This window comes from Herpailurus yagouaroundi, unplaced genomic scaffold, assembly GCF_014898765.1.
Source record: "Herpailurus yagouaroundi ecotype Mexico unplaced genomic scaffold, PumYag 193, whole genome shotgun sequence".
Lineage (NCBI taxonomy): Eukaryota > Metazoa > Chordata > Mammalia > Carnivora > Felidae > Herpailurus > Herpailurus yagouaroundi.
The window spans coordinates 5177010-5202622 of record NW_024412424.1 but is presented as its reverse complement, the minus strand read 5'-3'; the positions used below and the strand labels follow the sequence as shown (position 1 = coordinate 5202622).

The 25613-nt window shown below is 44.7% G+C and overlaps 1 protein-coding gene across 1 annotated transcript; it reads left to right on the top strand.

Moving 5' to 3' along the window:
• Positions 1 to 307: 307 nt before the first annotated feature.
• LOC121011116 (putative serine protease 46) lies at positions 308 to 24262 on the top strand. The gene is given in 6 exon segments (XM_040445141.1): positions 308 to 1423; positions 3606 to 3783; positions 3964 to 4123; positions 4125 to 4224; positions 5032 to 5192; positions 23830 to 24262. Coding segments are annotated over 6 exon segments (930 nt in total). The 5' UTR covers positions 308 to 1341; the 3' UTR covers positions 24079 to 24262.
• The last annotated feature ends 1351 nt before the right edge of the window (positions 24263 to 25613 follow it).

Below are 25613 nucleotides of genomic sequence, written 5' to 3'. Positions count from 1 at the left end.
CAATATGTACCTTTTTGTGTCCGGCTTCTTTCCCTCAGCAGTACGTTGATGGGATTGGCCGTGTTGCTGCGTGTGGTGGTCTGCTTTCGTTTGGGTGAGTAATTGTGAGCCTCCATCCCGCCTTTTTTTTTAATTAAAAAAATTGTTTTTGACGTTTATTTATTTTTGAGAGAGCATGAGCAAGCAGGGAGGGGCAGAGAGAGAGGGAGACACAGAATGGGAAGCAGGCTCCAGGCTCTGAGCTGTCAGCACATGGGACCTGACGTGGGGCTCAAACCCACGAACTGTCAGGTGCTTAACTGACTGAGCCACCCAGGCGCCCCTCCCATCTCACCTTTGATGGCTGTCGGGTAGCTTCCGGTTGGGGCTCTATCCAGCAGCACTGCCGTGAGCCGTCTCTTGGATCTTTCCTGCTGTATCTGTGCATGCCTGTTTGGAGGGCACACAAGCAGAAGGGGACATGCAGGTTGTGGGGCACATACTTTGCTTTACTGAATGATCCCAGAGTGGGGACAGCAGTGGCCTGGACCATCCCCCTCCCCCAGCAGTGTTGGGAGCAGCTTCGTTACCCTGAGTCCTCGGCAGTAGTGGTGATGGGGTGCGGCAGAAGGGAGTGGTCCTAAAGGACAGTGTGAGGAGCATGGGAGCCCTGGGGAGGGACCTCAGTGGGGTGGTGGGAAGGGGACCCAAGTCATTTATTCTGATGACTCATGAAGACCCAGGCTTACAAGCTGCTTCCTCTTAGAAAGCCACGTTCCACGGCCCCAAACACTGGGCCTCCCTCTACCCAGGAGCTGTTTTCTTGAAAATGCAGAACCTGTGGGAAAAAGGAAAACTCCAGTTCTATTCAGTCACCCGCAGCAGGAACTAGCCATCTCCTTCTCAGTGCCTCAGTTTCCACACCTCCCGGGTGCCCTGAAGAGGGTTTCATGAAGGAGATTGGACTGGGCACTGGGGTCCACAGGTGCTGTCATGGGCTCAGGATTGGGCATAGAGGGGCAGCATCAAGACCAAGGCTGAGCCCGGGGGGTACTGTTGTGGGCCAGATGGCAGGTGCTGTCATGGGCTCAGGGTACCAGAGGCATCATTCCAGGGAGGTGCCTAGCAGCAGCCTCTGTTGTGGCCCCAGCGGGACCTTGCCATGACCGCACTGTCTCCTTCTCAGGATCCTGCCGCTGCCCTAGCTGAGTGAGCCCCAAACCCTGGGGCAGAGACCCAGTCCCTGCTACCGTGAATAAACAAACCGTGAGTTCTAGAATTCTCACACAGTAGAGATGCTTTGCCCCACCCTACCCCCACATCCTATTATGAGGGCCAGTGTAGGTCAGGCACCTGCTAGCCATGGCATGTGGGCCAGGAGATCTTCAGAGCCTCACATCTCCATTTTCTTCTGCCAAACTTGGAAATTCCCTCTTTTCAGAAGGTAGGGCTTTTGGGACATGGGAGAGGGGCAGGGGAGGGGGTGTCTTTGCCTGGGTTCTGTCCTCCTTCCTGAATTTGCCCATATCCTGATGGGCACATCCTCACCAGACTGCACAGTGTACCAACTTAGGGGCCCAGATAGTGTCGAAGCACTTCCAGTTGGCAAGGGTGACCATGAACACGAGGGAAGAGTCTTGTTAGAAATCGGGGAACAAGCTAACAGACGGGGATCAGATGAGCTTGTTTGGGAGGTGCAATCTAGGAGAACCAGGACTTAGGATGACAATGTGTGAGGTATGAGTGACTGTTCACCCTCTGTAAGGTCTCAACACCCTGTGAGGTGGCCTTTACCAGTGTCTCCATTTCACAACGGGAAACCAAGGCCCAGGGGACTTAGGTGGCTTGTGGAGCCAGGGTTCAATACTGGTTTTCAGTAGACTCTAGCCACTGAGTGTTCCCTGTGTGTGTGATGGTGATGCCGTGTCCATGGTGAGGTTGATCCGCGACACCTCACACCCCGAAACAATCCATCATGGCTCCCCTCTGACTGAACCGCTGTCCTTGGTGCTGGCATCTCCAGGCTGAATCCTGCAAATCCTTTGTAAGGAGGTGGGAGTCTGTGTTTTGGATGTGAGCTCTGAGGAGTGTTGTTCCCCGAGCCTGGGGAACACACTGAGGGTGCGGAGTGTGGCGGTGAAGCCCAACCCCGCCCCCTAGGACTGTCACTTTTTAGGTGGTGAGGCTCATTCTGCAGGACCCTGGCTCCACGGGGCCCTCAGCTTTGTGAGAAAGGAGAGAGCAAGCCTCTGGAACTCCTCTTCCCTCCCAAAGTGGAACAGCCCCCATCGGGGCAGGCTGTAATCCGAATCACAAGGTAGCCACGGACCTACCACAGCATGTGAGAAGAGCTGGAAATGCGGCACCCCCTTGGGGGGAAATGGAAAATAGGACAGCAAGCCATTGGATAGGGACATGGGCAACAGTGGAGTCTTGAGAAAGCAAGGCAGGACAAAACTCAGTGAAGATGTGGGGGCCCGTGGGGAAGACCCTGGTTGAGGGTAAAGGTATTTAGCCGCGGAAGTCTGTGGCAAGGGAGCTGACCATCTACACCTGATGGTACCAGGAGCCCTGGGACATAGCAGAATGAGCCAAAACATCAATGGTGTGTGTGTGGGGGGGGCGGGGTTTCCTGTGAGGCAGGGCACACCAGATGTTTCCACTAATGTGTCGGGGTCATCATAGGCTATTAACCTTGTCTGTTTATCAGTGGACCCCTCCACCGCCGTCATGGACCCTCCCTAGGCAAGGACAGGCCTTGGTTACTGCTGCTGAGTCCCTGATGCCCTGCTTGGCATTGCACACTGAGCTGCTGAGGGAAACAGACTTTCTGGAATCATGCCAGCTTCTGACGTCGTAAACACATGTCTAGCTTTGCCTCCATGAGGATCTGTGACTGCATGTTAGCAGCTTGTTGGCCAGTCCAACCTTGACAGCAGGCTAGATCCAAAAAACCCTTTTTATTTGTCTTTAATCTTGGTCTCCAACCTTGGCTGCAGAATCTCTCCCTCTCCTGTCCTCGATGTTCAGTTATTAAATACCAGTCCGAGATGGTCCAGTTCAAGATCTCAGTCTTAAACCAGTTCAGCACAGCTCCCTCTTCTCCCACTCCTGCTGTTGGGGGGTGGGGCGGGGCAAGGAGGGGGTTGACAAGCATCTCTACTCACTTTCTCATATGGTCACAGAGAGCACACCTCGGGGAGGTGACCTGTGAAGGCAGGCGCTGGAGTTGTACCAGGCGACATCACTGTCCATTGCTTTCTGACCACAGCCGTAAGCCGTCCTGCTCACTTGTGCCCCATCACTTATCCCTTGACTGGCAACTCGCTCCTCGGATGAGTCTCCTCCTTCACTCCCCTAGCCATCTGCTTGTGTAAACGAGCTGGCAGAGAGAAACCCTGGGGGTGGTGGCCGTCCAGTTCCCATTGTGTGGGGGACTGCTTTAACATGTGGGACATCTGCTGCCTCTAGGCCTTTGTCACTTGCAGGGCTGTATGCGAAGCCCTTCCCCACATGTGTGGTGGCCAGAATGGGGCTCTCTCTTCCTCGATAGTCTGCTGCCATGTGCAGTGGTCTTGAGAGTCTGCACAGGCCTGGCATGGCCCCCTTTCTACCTTTTTCCTTAGAGCCCTGGTTCCAGGCCTGTGGTCAAACCAACATCGCCTGCAAGATGGTGAAGGGGAAGCTGGTAGAGGTAGGCAAGTGGCCATGGCAGGTGAGCATCCTGTTTCTGGGCGCGTACATCTGCAGCGGCTCCCTCATCCACACTCAGTGGGTCCTCATGGCTGCGCACTGCCTAGAGAGGTCAGTCGGGGTGGCCAGCCATTCCCAGGGGCTTTGCTTTCTGGCGTGGGGGGTGGTGCCCAGTAGATCTGGGGATCTGGGAGTAGGGGCCTGGCTGGGTTACCCTGTGCTCAGTCTGTGTGTCTGCAACCACGTATGGCCTCACTGCTGGCAATCTGCCTCCTACTTATGGCCCTGTAGATCCAAGGACCCCAAAAAGTACTCCGTGAGGGTGGGAGTCCAGCAGGTCTCAGAAAACGGCACTTGGCTCCTGCTCACTTGCATCGTGATCCACGAGGATTTCCACAACCTCCTATCCCAGGACATTGCCCTCCTGAAGCTCAGGGACCCCATCTCCTGGCTCCCCCCTCATCCAGCCTGTCTGCCTACCCAACACCAAATTCAAGCTCTCGCTCGGGACCATGTGCTGGGTGATCGGGTGGGGACATAAAAATGAACAAGGTGAGTAAAGGCAGGCAGAGGTCCCAAGACTGCAGCCTCTTCGGAACACAGCTCTGACGTGGGCTCGTTTGTTCATTCCCTTCTTCACTCGTTCAGTCCCTCAGCGAACATTCCCGAGCACTTACGCTTGCTACACACTATCCTGACCTTTGCTGATAGGAAGAGATCCATAGTGCTCTAGTGTAAAGGACACACATGGGCTACGTGGGCCTCAGTTCCCAGAGTTAAGTCCAGTGCCAACCCCTCACCTTGCAGCATGGCAGGGAGATTAATCCTGGGCCACTAATGGGATTCCCTGTCTACAAGTGGCACATGGGCCATGATCTCAGGAAGTGTTGAGGCACTGGACAGCCATCATACATACTTGTTACCTCGAGGCACCAATAATCCCTGGTTGGTGCCACCCTAGAGCCCTAGAATCGAGGAGTGTTTGTGGGATCCTGCCCTCCAGGGGATGGCACATTTTGGGCTCCTGGGTCTTGACACCTTGGCAGGTAGCCGTGGAGTAGGGTTTCACCCTTGTTGAAACCTAAACTATTGCAGTAGTCTCTCCTGGTCCTCATTCAGGGCTTAGATGCTGCTCTGAGCCCCCTGGGAGGCTTTTGCTTGGTCTTTCTAAGGAGTTTGGGTGTTTCAAAAGTCAGGCTGTGGGATGGGGCCTTTATAAATCACCATCCCGGGACAGTAGCCCTGTCTCACAACCCTGGTGAATGTGGACAACTTCAAGATGGAGATGTGTCAAATAGTTGAAGGGATGATGAGGCAGGATCTCTCTGTCTCTCTCTGTCTCTCTCTCTGTCTCTTCAGAAACCTCAAGTAGCCCCTACAGTCTTCAGGAGGTGGCCGTCAGGATCGTTAGCAACGGTATCTGCCGTCAGCAGTACCAGTTTCTCTTCTTGAAGAAAGAGAAGTTCATTGGGAAGGACATGCTGTGTGCCTCCTCAGAATTGGGCATGGACTCTTGTCAGGTGCAGGGTGTGTGGCCCAGGGGAGGCAGGGGACTTTCAGGGATCGCGTCTTCCTTCTCACACGGCACTCGGTGACCTGAGGAAGGTCTCCTTTCCTTGGCCTTCAGTTTCCAAGTCTGTAAAATAGGGTGAAAAAACTCCTTGTGCCTGTCCACAATAATGGTAATAATGGCAGTGCTCTTCAGGTCTCTTGGACATTTCTGAACATCAGTCACATGCCCAGATGGGGGCCCGGTGCTGGCAGAACTGGTTTTCATAAATGGCATCGTTCCGTAAGCGTGTGTCTGTCTCTTGCATCTTTGGTTCAACATTGTTTTTGAGATTTATCCCTATTGAAAAGTGCAGCTCTCATTCATTAATTGACATCTCGAGCTAGGATATTCTCTTGTGACCATGTCACAATTTATACACTCTATTGTTTATAGCATTGAGGTGGTTTTCAGGGTTTTTTTCATATCACAAACCGCTGCTCTGAATATTCTTACACACATCTCCCTATTTACGTGTTCCAGAATTTCTCGACAGGATGTGTCCTGCAGGGAACTGGGGGGTCATAGGCTGTGCATGCCTTCATCTTTAATAGTTTTTGCTGGGGCGCTGGAGGGCTCAGTTGGTGGAGCATCTGACTCTTGATTCAGCTCAGATCATGATCTCGTGGTTCATGAGTTCAATCCCCACATCAGGCTCTGCACTGACAGCATGGAGCCTGCTTGGGATTCTCTGTCTCTCTCTCTCTCTCTCTGCCCATTCCCTGCTCTCTCTCTCTCTCAATAGAAAAAAAAATATTAAGGGGCGCCTGAGTGGCTCAGTTGGCTGAGTGTCTGACTTCGGCTCAGGTCATGATCTCACGGCTTGTGGGTTCGAGCCCCGCATCAGGCTCTGTACTGACAGCCTGCTTTGGATTCTGTGTCTCCCTCTCTCTCTGCCCCTAACCTCCTTGCATTCTGTCCCTGTCTCTCTCAAAAAAATAAATAAAACATTAAAAAATTAAAATTGTTACTGCCAATTGTTTTCCAAAGGGATCGTGTTAATCCATATTCTTACATCAGTGTTTGAGAATTCTGCTCCATATTGTTGGCAACATCTTTGGTATTGTCAGACTATAAGACGTTTTCCATCCTGTTAGATGAGAAACAGAGCAATAGTATCCCGTTGTGGCTGCAGCGTGTGTCCCCAGTGGCCAGTGCAGCTATACGTCGCTTCCTGTGTGCATTCTCCATTCGTGACTCTTCTTCTGTGAATCACTGACTCAGCTGTTCTGCACATTTTCTATTGTTTGCCTTTTTCTTTTTATTGTATTTTATATTTTGGATCTTGGTTCCGTGTTCCTTGTGTAATTGGCCAATATCTTGTCCCGGTTCTTTAATTTATCTTTTCATTATGTTTACACTGTCCTTTGCTGAGCAGCAGTTTAGATTTTATTGAAGTCAAGACCAGATGGACTTAATATACAGAAAAAAGTATATATATGGAACATTCCATCAAAAAACAAAAGACGGCAGCATACACTTCCTTTTCATGGGCACATACAACATTCTCCAGGAGAGCTTGATCACATGTTAGGCCACAAAGCAAATTTCAGTGAATTCAAGAAGACCGAAACCCTATCAAGCATCTTTTCTGACCACAACAGTATGAAACTAGAGATCAGTGACGAGAAAAAAAAAAAACAAAACCAGAACTGGAGAAAACAGAAATGTGGAGGCTAAACAACACGCTACCAAATAAATAACAGGTCAATGAAGAAATCAAAGAGGAAATTAAAAAATACCTCGAGACAAGTGGAAATGGAAATACAATGGTTCAAACTCTTTGAGATGCAGCAAAAGCAGTTTTTAAAAAAATTTATTAAGTGTTTAATTTTAATTCCAGTATAGTTAACATACAGTGTTATATTAGTTTCAGGTGTACAATATAGTGATTCAACCATTTCATACATCATGACTCAGTGCTCATTATGATAAGTGTACTCTTAATCCCCTTTATCTGTTCCACCCACCCCCCCACCCACCTCCCCTCTGACATGTTTTATTTTAAATGAATACCCTCAGTTAAAGTTACCGCTTTTTTCCAACAAGAACATTTTTTCTACTCGAAGCATATTTCAGAATAGATGGTTCTAAAAGATAAATATAAAACATTCCACCCAACAAAAATAGAATACACATTTTCCTCAAGTACACATAGAAGAATCCTCTGGTTAAATCCCACAAAAAGAGACATAATAAATATTACAAATTTAAGAAGACTGAAATCATACCAAGGATAGTTTCCAACCACAGTGGTATAAAACTAAAGATCAACAACGGTAAAACGAAGCTGGAAAATCTACAATGTGTATATTAAATATTTAATATGTAAATATTAACACACTACTGCACAAGCAATGGGCCAAATAAGGAATAAAATGGCAAATTAAAATATGTCTCAAAAGAAAGGAAAATACAATATTCCAAAACCTATGGGATGCAGCAAAAGCAGATGTTAGAGTAAAATTTATGCTATAAATGCTCGTATAAAGAGGAAAAGTTGAAATAAACAACATTACACCACAAGGAACCAGAAAAAGAAGAAACAGCTGAGATTTAGTAGAGGAAGGAGATAAAAAAATCAGAAATAAATAGAGACCGGAATAAACAATAACATAACACTGAAAGTAATGAGCAGTTTTTCCAAAGAAAATAAACAAAATTGGGAATGCTTTAAAAAGCAGTTCTAAGAGGCAAGTTTATAGTAATGCAGGCCTACATCAAGAAACAAAATCTGAGACGATCTAATTTTACACCTGAAGGAACAAGAATAAGAACAAAGGAAGGAATAAGAACAAAGTAGAAGGAAATAATGAATATTGGAGTGATATAAATAAAATAGAGACTGAAGAAACAATAGAAAAGATCAGTGAAACTAAGAGCTGGCTCTTTGAAAATGTAAAATTGATAAACTTTAGCTAGACTTATCAAGGAAATGAGAGAAGACTCAAATAAAATCAGAAATGAAAGAGAAGTTCAGCCAACACCACAGAAATACAAAGAAAATGGATAAATTCCTAGAAACATACAATCTTCCAAGAATGAGTCAGGAAGGAAAAAAAAAAATTGGAACAGACTGATTACTAGTAGTGAAAGTGAATCAGTAATCAAAAAACTCCCAACAAACAAAAGTCCAGAACCAGATGGCTTCACAGATGAATTCTATCAAACATTTAAAGAAGAGTTAATACCTATCTTTCTTAAAGTATTCCAAAAAGTTGAGGAGGAAAGAACGGTTCCAAATTTATTCTACAAGGCCAGCACTACCCTGATACTAAAACCAGACAAAGACACTATAAAAAAAGAAAGTTACAGACCAATAGCCCTGATGAAAATAGAAGCAAAAATCCTCAACAAAATATTAGCAAACTGAATTCAAAAATACAGGAAAAGGATCATTCACCTGATCAAGTGGATTTGTTCCAGGGATGCAAACATGGTTCAGTATCTGCAAATCAATCAACATGATATACCACATTAATGAATGGAGGATAAAAATCATATGATCATCTCAACAGATGTAGAAAAAGCATTTGACAAAATTCAACATCCATTCATGGTAAAAACTCTTAGCAAAGTGTGTATAGAGGGAAGATACCTTAACATAATAGAGACCATATATGACAAACCCACAGCACATCCTACTCAGTGGTGAGAAGCAGAAAGCTTTTCCTCTAAGGTCAGGAATGACAAGGATGTTCACTTGCCAATTTATTTATTTTTTATTTTTAAAAATTTCACCTGGTTTTTACTTTATCTTGCTGCTTTTATGCAGCAGAGTACTGAAGATTAGCCACAGCAATCAGACAAACAAAAGAAATAAAAGGCATCCAAATTAGTAAGGAAAAAATAAAACTGTCACTATACGCAGATGATATGATGCTACATGTAGAAACTCCTAAAGACTCCATCAAAAAACTATTAGAGCTAATAAAGAAATTCAGTAAAGTTACAGGATACAAAATATAAAGAAATATGTTGCATTTCTATACACTAAAAATGAAGTAGCAGAAGGAAATTAAGAGAACAGCTCCATTTATCATTGCATCAAAAAGAATAAAATACCTAGGAATAGATTTAACCAAAGGTAAAAGACTTGTACTCTGAAAACTGTAAGACACTGATGAAAGAAACTGAAAATAACACAAATAAATGGAAAGATATACCATGCTCATGGACTGGGAGAATTAATCATTAAAATGTCCATACTATCCAAAGCAATCTACAGATCTGATGCAATCCCTATCAAAATACCAATAGTAATTTTTGCAGAATTAGAATAAAAAATACTAAAATTTGTATAAAACCACAAAAGATCCAGAATGGACAAAGCAGTCTTGAGAAAGAAGAAAAAACTGGAGGTATCACAATCCCAGATTTCAGGCTATACTACAAAGCTAGAGTAACTCAAAAGAATATGGTACTGAAACAAAAATAGATACAAATCAATAGTTAATCCAAGGAGACAAGAATATACCATGGGGAAGACTGTCCCTTCAATAAATAATGTTGGGAAAACCAAACAGCTACATGCAAAAGAATGAAACTTGACCACTTTCTTACAACATACACAAAAATGAGCCCCAAATGGATTAAAGATCTAAAGGTAAGACCCCAAGCCATAAAACTCCTAAAAGAAAACATAGGCAGTAAACTCTTGCACATCATTCTTAGCAATTTGTTGTTGAATCTGCCCCCTCAGGCAAAGCCAACAAAAGCAAAACAAAATTAAGGCACTTGGGACTACATCAAACTAAAAAAGCTTCTCACAGCAAAGGAAAACATCAACAAAACGATAAGGCAACCTACTGAATGTGAGAAGGTATTTGCAAATGATATTTTTGAGAAAGGGTTGGTAACCAAAATATGTAAAGAACTCATACAACTCAACACCAAAAACCAAAACCAAAAACCCACCCAAAAAAAAACCCTCCAAAAAACTCAGTCTGATTTAAAAAATGAGCAGAAGACCTGAATGGACATTTTTTTCCAAAGAAGACATACAGATGGCTAACAGACACATGAAAAGATGCTCAACATCACTCATCATCAGGGAAATACAAGTCAAAACCACGATGAGATACTGCCTCACACGTGTCAGAATGGCTAAAATCAACAACATAAGAAACAACAGGTGTTGGCAAGGATGTGGAGAAAGCGGAACCCTCTTGCACCATTGGTGGGAATGCAAACTGGTGCAGCCACTGTGGAAATAAGTATGGAGTTTCCTCAAGAAGTTAAAAATAGAGCTACTCTATGATTCATTAATTCTCCTGCTGGGCATTTATCTGAAGATACTAATTTGAAAAGACATATGCCTCCCTATGTTTATTGCAGCATTATTTACAATAGCCGAGATACGGAAGCAGCCCAAGTGTCCATCCATAGATGAATAGATAAAGAAGACATCCAATGTAGTTTTGGACTTTTAAATTTTCTTTTAAAGCTTATTTTGAGAGAAAGAGAGCACGTGTGAGTGGGGGAGGGGCAGAGAGAGAAGGAGAGAGAGAATCCCAAGCTGACTCTGCACTGTCAGCATGGAGCCCTATGCCGGGCTCGAACTCCCAGACCTTGAGACCATGACCTGAGCCAAAATCAAGAGCCTCACACTTAACTGACAGAGCCACCCAGGCGCCCCTTACTTTTTTCTTTTCTAATACAAGTATTTAAGGCTACAAATTCCCCTCTTAGTAAATGCTTTAGCCTAATGCCACATATTTTAATATGTAGCATTTTTACTGTTACCCGGCTCTAAATATTTTCTATAATTCCCATTCTTATTTCATTTTGACCCATGACTTATTTAGAAGTGTGTTTTTTTGATTTTCAAATACATGTGTACTTATTTGTTTTGTTAATGATTTCCAACCCAATTTCTGTGTGGTCATAAAATAGGCTCTATGGCGATACCAGTTAAATGGAATATGTTGTAACTTGCCTGGCAGCCTGGTATGCAGTTAAGTTTTAAACATTTATTTCATTATTATTTATTTCTATTAATTTTTCTTCTGCTTCCTTTGGGCTTGATTTGGTTTTCTTTTTCTGTCTTCTTGGACAAAAGGATTTACCCTTTCTAGTTTTGCATTTGAAGTATTTAAAACCATAAAATCATCTTTTTAAAAAATTTTTATTTATTTTGAGAGAGAGAGAGAGAGAGAGAGAGAGAAAGGGACAGAGAGGGAGAGAGAGAATCTCAAGTAGGCTCCACACTGCCTGTGCAGAGCCTGGCACGGGACTTGATCTTATGATCATGACCTGAGCCGAAATCGAGAGTTAGACGCTTAACTGAGCCACCCAGGTGCCCAAAACTTATCTTTTAACTAAACGTTGGTTTCATCTCTTAAATTCTGTACTGTTGTGAATTCAATTATCACTACCTTACTTAAGAATATATACATAGAGTGTGATTTGAAAGGAAATGGATGCATTGCCTTTAAAAAGTAGTACATAAATGCAAAAATTAGAAAATGAGACTCTCCTATAATCAAACTCTCCAGAAATTTCCACCCTAAGTTATTTAGCTTCTATCCTTAACATTTCTTTTCTATACATATATGAAACCCTAAATAAGTTTTAGGGTTGTTTTCTAGTTTTTATTTATTTCTAACTTTTTTAATATTTATTTTTGAGAGAGACAGAGACAGAGAGCAAGCGGGGGAGGGGCAAAGACACACACACACACACACACACACACGCACAGAATCTGAAGTAGGCTCCAGGCTCTGAGCTGTAAGCACAGAGGCCAACACGGGACTCAAACCCACAAACCGTGAGATCATGACCCGAACGAAGCTGGACGCTTAGCCAACTGAGCCACCCAGGCGCCCCTCTAGTTTTTATTTTTAATGAAAGATTGTATTATAATTTTATTCAACTTTTTTACTTTCACTTGAAATAGATCTTGGACTGTCTTGGACTATCTATATAAATGCCTTCCATTCTCGTTGAATACTGAATAGTAATTCTTTCATATTGCTGTGTCATGATCTATTTAACCATTCTACTGATAGACATCTGAACTCATTTCAATATTTTTCTGCCATGCTAGAGTAAAAATCTTTGTTCATAGATCTTTGCACATCTGTTCAAGTATTTCTCTAAAATAAATTTTTAGAAGTGTAATTACAAGAGCAGTTGTATGCACATTTAACATTTTAAGAGCTACAGACAAATTAGCCTCCTCAAATATTTTGACCCATTTACACTAATACCAACAGTATATGAGGGCCCTTTTCTCTACATCATCATCAGCATTAGGCATTATTTTTATTTTAACTTTTGTTCCTCTGGGAGACTAAAACTTTTATTTTTGCTTTAATTTCATGAAATCAAGCAATTTTGTAAATTGCCGGTGCAACAGGATATTAAATAGGAAGTTTCAGTGAAGTCATCAAAATACAGTATGTATCAGGGTTCAGAGATAGTTGTGTGACATTCCACTATGTGTACATACCAAAGGGTCAAGAGAGTAGAGTGGGAGGTGATTTTATGAGGAGGATTTCTCTGGAAAGAGCTGCTCCCGTGTGCTCACCCTTCCCCCTTTAAGGGATGGGGGTGGGGTGTCAGATCTCCTGGGAGGGGTTTCAACAAGATCATTCAGGGAGTGTGATATGTGCCCACTCAGGGGCAGAGTCAGCTGTCAATCTGCTCAAGACCCAGAGAGCAGGAAGTACCTGGGGGATAAGCTGGTTTTCTTGCTTCCTCACCCTCCAGCTTAAACTTTGGCAGGTACAGGAAACAGGTTAGCAAGATGGGGTTGGAGCGGTTGCTGAAGGGAAGGAGCAGGAAGGGAGGGCGGGGAGAGGGGAGCGGATCTGGCTTCCTCCTTCCCAGGCGTCCAAAAGCCTTAGACAGCAGTGGGGAAAAGTTCTTACTTTAAATCAAGTCTGGCGTTGTAATTATTGTGTGGAAACGCATATTCTGATTTCTGAACTGAGATATGTTTATGTGACAGTGTCCTCATAGCGCCTATGATTACATTAACCACAGGGAGCAAAACCTTCTGGTTTTGCCCAAGTGTTTACCCAGGGTCAGAGAAAGAACTCACCTTCTAAATCAATTGTAAAATGACAAAGGGAGTCTAGATAAAGATGCTTGCTGTGTTCAGTGTACCATTTACACTTTTCCCTGCCATTGGCTCATGATTTTCTATTAAACTACTTTTGTTTTTATTGATTTGTCAACACTCTGGATATTATATGCTGTAGTAATTATCAGGAAGGAGCATCATGTCTTTTCAACTTAATTTAAAATGGTGTATATATATATGTGTATCTATACACACACACACACACACATACATACATACATATACACGTATGGGGAAAGATTATAAAACAAATATGGTACAACATGAACAATTAGTAAATCTGGGTAAAAATATTATACTTGCAACTTCTCTGTGAGTCTCAAATTATTTCAAAATAAAAAAGTTATTAAAAACTTTGGGAACTGGAAATTTTAACCATTTATAACATATAAGATATGTTATCTTATATATAACATATAAGATAAATTATTCACTCATACGTGTTCTCAATTCTTTTCTTTAAACATTTTAATTTTGTTTCATCTGGAAGGTCGAGAGAAGGCATCCATTTTATTTTTCTCCAAACATAGCCAGTTATGTAAATTATCTTTTATTGAATGCTTTTAATGTGTTTTGGGGCAATGAATAGAAATGCCCCCTTTAGGTGAGCCTGGCAGGCTCAGAAGAGTGTGAGACTCTTTGTTTTATTTTTTAATTTTTAATGCATATTTATTTTTGAGAGAGAAAGGGAGACAGCGCGTGAACGGGGGACAGAGCGTGAGTGGGGAGGGGCAGAGAGAGAGGGAGACACAGAATCTGTGTCAGCGCAGAGCCTAAGAGCCCGTTATGGGCCTCCAATTCACAAACCATGAAATCATGACCTGAGCCGAAGTCAGATGCTCAACCGACTGAGCCACCCAGGTGCCCCGAGCATCCAGCTCTTGATTTCAGCTCAGGGTCGTGGGATTGAGCCCTGTATCAGGCCCTGCATTGAGCCCTGAGTGTGGAGCCTGCCTGGAATTCTCTTTCTCCCTCTGCCCTTCTCCCTGGCTCGCACTTGCTCTCTCTCTCTAAAATATAAAACAAAGTTCCTTTTTAAAAAAAAAGGCACAGTGTCTCCTGGAAGACAGACTAATTGTTCTGAAATATAGTTCTTACACTGTAGTAGACAAGAAAAATAAGAAGTACACATGTTGAAAAGAAGGAGGTAAATTGATGACTGTATATAGATGATGGTCTCTGGACCTACAAAATTAAAGAGAATCAACTAGATCCAGAAAGGATGCTTGTTACAAGGTAAATACACACACACACACACACACACACACACACTATATATATATATATATATATACACATTTGTAAATATATATATTTACCTTGTATATATATGTATTGTAAATATATATATTTAAATATAGATATATATTTACCTTGTATATATACATATTGTAAATATATATATTTAAATATATATATATTTACCATATGTATATATACATATTGTAAATATATATATGTAAATATATATATATTTACCTTGTATATATATACATGTATTTGTATATACATATACGTATATATTGTGTATATATATATTACCTTATAATATATTTACCTTGTGTATATATATACATATATATAGTATGTGTATACATAAATATATAGAAATATATATAATGTATATATATAAATATGTATATATAAATGTATATATATTTAAGCAGAAAATATAATGAAAGAAAACATATTGCTCACAGCAGACATACAAAACACATAAGCATATACTTAAGCAGCATCAGGCAGTAACTATATGGAGAAAGCTGTAAACCCCTCGCTCTAGACAGAAAGAAATAGAACAAAATAGTCTATTTTCCCTAAGTTAATCTATTAATTTCCACCAACATTGCCACATGATTTTCTTTTTGACATTATTCTAAAATTGTTCAGTTGGAATGAACGTGGGAGAACAGCCAGGCAAATTCTTTAAAAGGAGGATAATGAAGGAGGACTTGCCTTACCACATACAAAAGAAAAACAAGAATTCAAAAGCTACAATAATTTAAGAGTGGTGTTGGCAAAGGAATGAGACTGCAAGAGGCAGAAACAGACCAAAACAAGATGGGAATGTAGGATATAATAAAGGGGGCATTTCTTTTTTTTCTCTCTCTTTTTTTTTAAAGTTTTATTTTTAAGTGGTCTCTATACTCACTGTGGGGCTCAAACTCACAACCCTGAGATCAAGAGTTGCACACTCTTGGGGCACCTGGGTGGCTCAGTCAGTTAAGCATCCGACTTCGGCTCAGGTCATGATCTCACGGTTTGTGAGTTCAAGCCCCGCATCGGGCTCTCGGGCTCTGTGCTGACACAGATTCTGTGTCTCCCTCTCTCTCTGCCCCTCCCCCGTTCATGCTCCATCTCTTTCTCTCTCTTCAAAAATAAATCAACATTAAAAAAAATAAAAATAGGGCGCCTGGGTGGCGCAGTCGGTTAAGCGTCCGACTTCAGCCAGGTCACGATCTCGCGGTCCGTGAGTTTGAGCCCCGCGTCGGGCTCTGGGCTGAATGCTCAGAGCCTGGAGCCTGTTTCCGATTCTCTGTCTCCCTCTCTCTCTGCCCCTCCCCCATTCATGCTCTGTCTCTCTCTGTCCCAAAAATAAATAAACGTTGAAAAAAAATTTTTTTTTAAAAAATAAAAATAAAATAGAGTTGGATGCTCAACCGACTGAGCCACCCAGCATCCCATATGCCATTTTGTTTTAAGTTTGTTTCTTGTTCAACAGCATAAACCTGGATGCTGTTTTTGTTGGTACATCTGGGAGAATATCCTTTAATCCATTTACCAAAAAGAATGTTGGGTTTTGTTCCCCCACCTGGCCTTTTGGGTTGATTTTGTTTTCCACTTCCGCCTTTCTGCTGTTGGTTTGTAATTTGTCATGTCTCAATTTCAGTCTGCTATCGGTCACCTTGCATTTTCCGTGCTCATATTTAACATTTAATATTAATATATGAACATCCAGAGTTCATTGGCATCTTCAGCTTCCTCCTCAGCAGGATGAGACCTTCCTTTCATTTTCACTTTCTTCACTTCCATCCCCAGACTCATCCTCTTGTTGAAAAGGGTGAGCTGAGCTCTTCTGTTTTACCTAAGAGTTTTTAGTTGACTCTCTGGGGCTTTCCAGGCCTACACTCCTATGAGCTGCCATTAGCAATGATGTTGCCTCTTTTATTTCCACGATATTTACTTTTTTCATTGCCTTGGGCACTTCTCCTCTGAGCGACCTGGAATGGAGCTGTGTTTTTTCTTGTTGCCGACCTTCTTGGACGCGCTTCTCACACTTGATCATGAAGCGTGGTGCTCATCTGGCATATCGTCTTTCAGGGAGAGAGCCACTCCTTCCTGTTCCGCTATGGCATTTTTACTTCAGGAATGAATGCCCTGCTTCCTAAAATGTGTTTTCTGTAGCTGTCAGGATGACTCCATGCTCTGATGGGATGTGCTGAGTCAGCTCCATGAACAGATTCCCTCAGATCTGTGTCCCCTGCGTGCAGGATCGCCCTCCCCGTTCATGGTGTACTTTTTTTTCCTTCATAGGTCGGATTCAGATTTATAATGTCTTGTTTTAGAACGTGTTTCATTTGTTCCTTCATCCAACAGACACCCCGTGCTGGGCCCTGGGCCAGGCACAGGACAGTGTGGGTGCAGGGCCCAGGAAGGGTACTGGCCTGGGAAGGGAGTGTCCCGTGGGGCACCATCCACACAGCACGACCCACACGGCCTTTGTGTTTTGTCTTCTTCCTCCAGTGAGGCTGGGCTCCTTTTAAAGGCGTGTTGAGAAAGGCACCCCCTGTATCAAGGCATAGAATCAGGACTACGCTTCCCTTGAAAAATATTAGTCCATGTTCTGGAACATTTGAAAAACATAAATTACCTGCTCCTTGAATGCCGGGGAGAAGTTAACCCAGGAAACCACGTGGGACTGTTTTCCTTTGAGGGGTAGTTTGTGGACAGTATTTCAAGTTGTTTTGCCCATGGTTATTGGACTTACATGATTTGCATTTTCTTAGAAATTACTCATTTCATCCAGAATTTAAATACGTAAAGAGGAAGTTACATTCTTCAGATTCTGAGGGAGTGTATTTTCCCTGGATGCAGTTCTAGCCTCTTTTCTACTCATGCCACAAAGTATTTGCATCTCCTTCTCTTTCTGTTTTTCTTGGAAAGATTTACAAGGTGCTAATCAATTTTGTTGTTTAAAAAAAATTTTTTTAGTGTTTATTTTTTGAGAGAGAGTCAGAGCGTGAGCAGGGGAGAGGCAGAGAGAGAGGGAGACTCAGAATCTGAAGCAGGCTCCAGGCTCTGAGCTGTCAGCACAGAGCCCAACGCGGGGCTCGAACTCACAGACCGCAAGATCATGACCTGAGCCGAAGTCAGACGCTCAACCGACTGAGCCACCCGCCCTCCCCCTATTTTGTTGTTTTTGAAGAATGACCTCTTGATTTAACTTCTCAAGGCTATGATTTTCTGCTTTCTAATGCATGGATGTTCTCCTTTTTGTCTTTATTAATTCCTTTTCAAGTGTCTTGAGCTGAATGTGCAGGGATACATAATTGATGATAATAATGAATAACTTAGTTTCATTCTCTCTTGTTCGGTAAAAATATTTAGACTGGGACTCTTCCTTGTGCAGTTCAGGCCCCTATCCCCCGGACTTTGCCACATGTGGTATTCTTTTTGCCCTACACAACAATCGTGGATTTTAATTCTGTTTTTACTTGAACATTTTTGAAAATTAACTTTTCCTTTGATGGGGTAGTTCCCATTTTGTTATGGGCTCTGGTTTTATTTCATTGTGGTAAGAGAATGTCCATTTTTGAGATTTCTCTCTCTCTCCACTATTCTGAGTTCTCTTTTTCTCTGAGCTCCCAGAGTCCAGTAAATCTCTCCTGGGGAACGGCCCTCACATTATCATTAGCTTGATTATCAGCATCTTGATTTTCCCCTTCATCTTTCATATTCTTGCCCTGCAAAGGCACCTACTCAAATCTCTTTCTTACATCTCTTTAAAGATGTCTGCGTCTCTGAAAAATACATAGTGTTGCTGAATGTGTATTTTAACTTGCATAAATGATATTGTGCTACATATCCCCTCCCGTATTTGTTTGCTGAGGAGTCTCAATTTGTTAGAGAATCCACATGAAACGGTTTTATTTTTTCAAGTCACTCCCCTCCACATGTCCTATGTCAAAGCTTCTTCCCTCCCCCAAACATCATTTGGGGCAGAGTATACAGTTTTCAGTCACTTTTAGTTACTATACGCCCTGTCTGATTACAAGTGTCGATTTAAAAATCAATTTGATTTAAACCTTGCCAAGTTCGTCCACGTCTCCCTCCTCCGGTGCTCCTGGGGGATGAGGGGTTCCCTGCCTTGCCAAACTGTCAGGGAGCTGGCAACTGGAGTGGACACTCTTGTGTCTCCCTCAACTCTTTTTCTACCTCAGCTTTTTTTTTTTTCAACTCTTTTTTTTAAGTTTATTTATTTTGAGAGAGAGAGAGAGAGAGAGAGAGAGAGCATGAGAGGGCATGTGCACAAGCCGGGCAGGAGGAAGAGAGTGAGAGAATCCCAAGCAGGCTCCACACCAGTGCCCTGGAGCTTGACGTGGGGCTCAGTCTCACAAACCATGAAATCATGACCTGAGCTGAAACCAAGAGTCAGACGCTCAACTGACCGAGCCACCCAGGTGCCCCATTTCCCCCCAATTCTATATGCATGATCACTGCTTCCCCATCCCCTCACTTTCAATCTGCATGCATCTTTCAATCTGAAATGAGTCTCTTGTAGGCAGTATACAGATGGCTCTTGTTTTTTTTGTCTGTTCCATCACTGAATGTGACAGAGCATTTAGTCCATTTACATTCCAAGTAATTAGTGGTAGTTGTGTATGTGTTGCCATTTCGTTAACTTGTTTTATGATTTTTGTAGTTCTCTGATTTTTTTCTTACTCTCTTCTCTCACAGTTTGCTGGCTTTTAGATATGCTTGGCTTCCTTTCTTTTTGTTTTTTGCATATCTATGACCAGTTTTTGATGTGTGTTTGCCATTAGAGTTGTATGTAACATCTTCTGCATATAGCAGTCTATATGAAGTTGATGGTTACCTAAGTTTGAACCCATTCTTTCTTCTTCTCCCCGCTACCACCCCACATTTTAGGTAGATGGTGTCATACTTTACATCCTTTTATTTAGTGAGTCCCTTGACTGATTTTTATAGATATAGTTTTTACTGCTTTTGTGGTTCCTACTTTTCTTACTCCCGCTTATGGTCTTTCCTTTCCACTTAAAGCATCCCCTTTAACATTTCGTATAGGGCTGGCTTGGTGGTCCACCCCCATCAACCTTCAGTTTGTTCTCTGTATTTAAGAGTCTCTGATGGTTTGCCTCCCTCTCTGTTGGTAACTATTTTTTTCTTTCCCTTCCCCCATGGTCTTCTGTTAAGTTTCTCAACTTCCACATGTGAGTGAAACCATAAGATATTTGTCTTTCTCTGACTGACTTATTTCACTTAGCATAACACCCTCCAGTTCCATTCATGATGTTGCAAATGGCAAGATTTAATTCTTTTTCATTGCCTAGTGGTAGTCCATTGTATGTATATACCACATCTTCTTCTTCTTTTTTTAATGTTTACTTATTTTTGAGAGGTATACAGACAGTGCACGAGCAGGGAACGGGCAGAGAGAGAGGGAGACACAGAATCCGAAGCAGGCTCCAGGCTTCGAGCTGTCAGCACAGAGCCTGACATGGGGCTTGAACTCATGATCCACGTGATCATGACCCGAGCCGAAGTTGGTTGCTCAACCGACTGAGCCACCCAGGGGCCCCGATACCACATCATTCATTAGTTGATGGACATTTGGGCTCTTTCCATAATTTGGCTATTGTTGATAGCGCTGCTATAAACATTGGGGTGCATGTTCCCCTGTGAATCAGCATTCCTGTATCCTTTGGATAGATTCCTAGTGGTGCTATCGTTGGGTTGTAGGGTAATTGTATTTTTAATTTTTTGAGGAACCTCCGCACTGTTTTCCAGAGTGACTGCACCAGTTTGCATGCCCACCAACAATGCAAGAGGGTTCCATTTTCTCCACATCCTCATCACCATCTGTTGTTTCCTGAGTTGTTAACTTTAGCCACTCTGACTGGTGTGAGGTGGTATCTCAATGTGGTTTTGATTTGTATTTCCCTGATGATGAGTGATGTTGAGCATCTTTTCATGTGTCTGTTGGCCACTTGTATTTTTCTCTCTCCTGTTCAGCTTGATTGCTTTCCATAATTCTGTCCTCCAGGTCACTGATCCATTCTTCTGCTTCCTCTAGTCTACTATTAATTCCCTCTAATGTATTTTTAATTCCATTTATTTGAGTTTTTTTTTTTTTATCTCTGATGGATTCTTTTTTGTTTTCTGTCTCTTTGTTGAGGGGGTCACTGGAGTCCTCCGATCTTTTGTCAAGTCCAATGAGTATCTTTATGACCATTACTTTGAATTCTCTATCAGACATATTATCTCTATTTTGTGTAGCTCCCTTGCTGTGATTTTGTCCTCCTGTTCTTTCACTTGGGACATATTCCTCTGTTTCCTCATTTTGTCTAACTCTCTGTGTCTGTTTCTTTGTGTTAGGAAAGTCAGCTGTGTCTCCTGTTCTTGAAAGTAGCAAACTTATGAAGAAGAGGTCCTGTTGTGCCCTGCACTGCAATATCCCCTGTTCACCAGAACCTGGCACTTCAGGGGTGTCCCCTATGTGTGTTGTGTGCACCCTACTGTTGTGGCTGAGCCATGTTTGCCTTCAGTCCAGTCACCTGCAATGGCCCTCTTTGCCTGTTGTGGGTAGGGTTTGGTCTCTGTGTTGTTAGTGGGTCAGTCTGGGGCTGCCTTCAGCTTGAGTTGAGTCAGTCCAGGCGTTTGCAAGAACTGTGGTAGCACTGAATCGCTGGGTATTTTCCCTGTGTCATCCCCTGAAAACTTTCATCAGTGGGTGGGGCCTGCGGTCAGATCAGATGTCTGCCCTCAGTCCACTGCTGGGACCGCTGATGGACTGGTATGTGTGGTTATCTTCCCCTCTCCCTGGGGCAGGAGTCACCTTGGAGTGGTACTGGCACCCTGCTAGGCTGTGGCACTGCTTTGGATTGTCTCCTGCCAAGGGCATGTTGGAGGGAGTGTGTCTATAGGAGAATGTGATGTGGGGTGCCCAATGCCGGCAAGGGCTGTGCTCGTCACTGCAGGAGGATGAGCTGTGGCTGCCTGGAAAAACTGCTGAGGCCAGCTGGGATAGAGGGGGCGTGTCCATAGGAGAATGCAGGGGTGAATGCAGGGGTTTGCACCTAGTTTGCAAACTAGGTGGAGAGTGTTCTCAATGAGCTGGTTCCTGCAGGTGTCTGTATATCTAGGCTGGGGGGTAGGAGAGGCAGGCGGCACCTGCCAGCCCTTTTGTTCCTGGAGAAGTCTCCCAAAGATCCCTGCCCCTCCAGCACACACTCTGAGATTAGTAAGTACGTCTCCTTTTCATATACCCTAGGTGTTTTTTAAGCTGCTCCTTCTGTGCTGTATCTCCCTGGCTGTTTGTTATGCCATCTCTTTAAGAGCAAAGACTCAGTTTCCTATTACCCTCTGGCTCTCCCAGAGCTGAGCCACTGATTTTTAAAGTTCTATTAAGCTCTACTGCTTGCAAGAACCAACAAAGTTAGGCCCCTCTAGTTTTCAAAGCCAAATGTATGAGGATGATTCATTTTCCCAGTGGGGATCCCCTATGCCTGGGGTGCCTGGTGTGGGGTCTGCTCCTCTCCCTGCCCTGCACCTGTGGCATCCCTTCCTCCCATAGACAGTATTGCAGGTCAGTTTGGCTCCTGATTGGCTGTCCACCCTTCCTACCCTCTTCAAGGTGACCTTTTCTCTGCATTTAGCTGTGGTGAGTCTGTTCTGCCAGGCTTTGGGTCATTTTCTGGTTTATTTACTCTGATGTGGGTGTTCTCTAGGTGTATCCATGGGACGAGGTGAGCCCAGGATCCTCCTACTCCCATCACCTTCCCCAGAAGTCTCCCAAGTCTCTTTCTCTGTTTGTTACTGTTCAGGGTGTCCTTACATATACTAAATATTGACCTCTAGTTGGTTTTAGACCGAATAAATGCCCTATCTTAATTCATCATCTATCTTCAATGAGATATGGTGTCCTTCACTGAACAGTCATAAATTTGATGTACTTAAGCCCAACACATCTCCCTTCTTCAAGTTTGTGGGTTTTGAGTCTTATGTAATTTTTAAAAAATGTTTATTTTTGAGAGAGAGAGAGAGAGAGAGAGAGAGAGAGAGAGAGAATGAGTGGGGGAGGGGCAGAGAGAGAGAGGGAGACACGGAATCCGAAGCAGGCTCCAGGCTCTGAGCTGTCGGCACAGAGCCCGACGCGGGGCTCAAACTCACGGACCGTGAAATCATGACCTGAGCCGAAGTCAGATGCTTAACTGACTGAGCCACCCAGGCGCCCCGAGTTTTGTTTTAAAACATATGCTTCGGGGTGCCGGGTGGCTCAGTTGGTTAAGTGTCCGACTTTGGCTCAGGTCATGATCTCACGGTCCGTGAGTTCGAGCCCCGCGTCGGGCTCTGTGCTGAGTGCTCAGAGCCTGGAGCCTGCTTCGGATTCCGTGTCTCCCTCTCTCTCTGCCCCTCCCCCACTCATGCTCTGTCTCTTTCACTCTCAAAAATGAATAAATGTTAAAAAAATTTTTTAAAAACCATATGCTTCATCTTAAGTCAAAGTCATGATCCTACATGTTTTTAATGAGCTTTACCTTTTTAACTTTTCACATTGAGGGTTTTAATTCCTCTGAGGTTTTGTTATGGCAGGCAGGACCCAAGTTCATTTTTCTTCATCAGTTTTCCCACCATTACAAGAGACCACCTTTCCCAGAACTTTCTGGAACATGTGCCACATCTCCTCACATGCAGACATCAGGTTGGCTCTCCATTGCATGATTGGTCAATTTTCCTATTTTTATGTCAGTGCCAGTTTCTGTAATCACAGCTTTGAAATATATCTAACTCTCTGCTAGGTCAAATCTACCACCAGCCGGACTCTCCAATTTGCTCTCTTTTCTCAGACCTGTCATGGAATTCATGGCCCAGTGTCCTTCCATATCAACTTTAGAATGCTTTGCACAACAAGGAGGGGGCTGGTTTGCATTTCAAACCGCTCACTCTGCAAGCAGGAGTATAGGAAAGAAGGTGGTCAAGGGCAACACCTTGGAGGCCTCCCACGAGTTAAGGAAGGACAGAGGTAGAGGACCCGGGGTTTCTGGTCAGAGAGGTTGCAGGAGAAGGGAGAGAGAGGCCAGTGTGGTCCTGAGCCAGGGCCCCGGTGCCGAGCTTCTGTGCCACAGAGCAGGCTCATAGCCATGTGACCAGGGACAGCACTTGCCTAACGCAGCTCATGCTAAGCCTATGGCCCAGGAAGGTGTGAATTTCGGCAGGGCCTGCAGCGAGGCTCTCCCTTCCTGCCGCCTCCCTCACGTCTCCCCCCTCCCCTCCACAGGCTAACTCTGGCAGCCCCCTCGTGTGTCAGGTGAACAACTCCTGGATCCAGGTGGGGGTGGTGAGCTGGAGCTTTCGCTGCAACCGGCGACGCTTCCCAAGCATCTATACCAGCACCCCCCACTTCACCTACTGGATCCAGAAGCAGATCAGTGACATGAGGTTCATCAGCAGGGCCAGCGCTGCCTTCCTGAGCCCGGTCACTGGCCACATCCTGCTGGTGTCCTTGGGCTCCATGTGGCTCCTGTGAGCGGTGTTTCCAGGGCAGGCCCGCCCGGAGGCCACTTCTTCCTCCCTCCGTCTGCCCTCAGGAGAAGTGGAGACCCAGGGGACACGTGACATCAGGGCAGAGCGCCCTTGGGGGAGGGTCCAAGAGCTGCTGTGTTCAGAGTTGTTCAATGAAGATGCTCTTGAGTTTTGCGCCACAGAAATCATCATCTTTCTTCTTGACTGTGGCCAGAACCCTCCGGAGCCTCCGCAGCCCCGGGGGGCCTGTCTGTCCTCTCAAGGGGAGCCTTTCCTGAGGGGCTTACTTGTGCTTTGTGCTGGCCATGTTTCCCTCCTCGGGGCTGTGCTCTCCCCTTCTGCCAACTTTGGGGTGGGACTCTGTGACCCCTAAACCCTGCTTAATCCTGTCACCACCTCAGCAACTCCCTGGGTCCCCATGGCCCTCCCTGGGGCCTCTGACGAGAGTTTCCCTCGGGCCTTGCTAAGAGAATTTGGCCTCTTCCCAAGAAACTCACAATGACCAGATCTGCATTTATGGACTTTGTTCCAGAACCTGTGAGCCTCTCCCAACCCCCTTCAGATCCCCCTAAGGGTCTACAGAAGCTGACCGGTTCCTCCTCCCTCCCTGGCAGAGGTGGATGGTGACGGGGTGGGGGGGGGGGGGGGGGAATTGGGCGGGGCAAGGCAGAGTACTTGCTGGGATGAATCGTGTGAGGTGACTGCGCCCTGAGCTCCCAAGCCGCCTCAGTGACCTCCATCAACGCCCCAGGGAGCCAGAGCCCTGCCTCCGTGCGGAGGTAGGCGTGGGGTCGGCTCAGACCCGGTCGGCCTCAGGTTCAGAGCCCTTGCCCTTTGGGCGCCAAAAGCGTAGCGGGTGTGATTTGCTGTCTTCGCAGAGATTGGGGCACTGAACGGGCAGCCTGAGTGTCCTCCAAGACAGCGGGTCCTGGCAAAAGTTAGAATGTCCTGACTTGCTTCCACTGTCACCTAGAATTTCCCAGCAGTTTTAAGCCCCCCATAGGATTTCATCACGACACTTTTTAATTGTGTTATCTGTCTGTGTCACGGAGCCATCAAAATGTTCCCCAAATTCCAACCCACCTTCAAGTGGCCTTCTGCTCCCAGAGGCTCTGCTGGTTACCATCACTCTTTCTCTGAGGAGAAACCTCACCTACCTCCTCTGCCGTCTTTCCGAAGCGGATGGATCTATAAGAGAAGAGCATTTGCTGAATGGTCGGGGGGGGGGGGGGAGGGGGGAGGGGATTGCTGCTTAAAATTTTAATCTTCAAAAAATCATTCCTGAAAACCTTTCCATCTGATCAATTGCAGTGCCCCGGGGTCAAAGCCCTACAGTAGTCAGCAGGCTAAGGGGCAGGCGGGCCACTTGAAGACCCTGGAGGCCAGCCCCAGGGGCCGGGTCTCATGTCACCAGGGGAAGGGTGGAAGCAGGCCCCAGCAGGGCAAGTGGGCTGCAGGAGGGAGGAGGTGCAGGAACTGGCTGCGGGTAGCCCGAGGGACTCCAGAAAGCGCGTGGCCCCGCGGCGCCAGCGGTAGCTC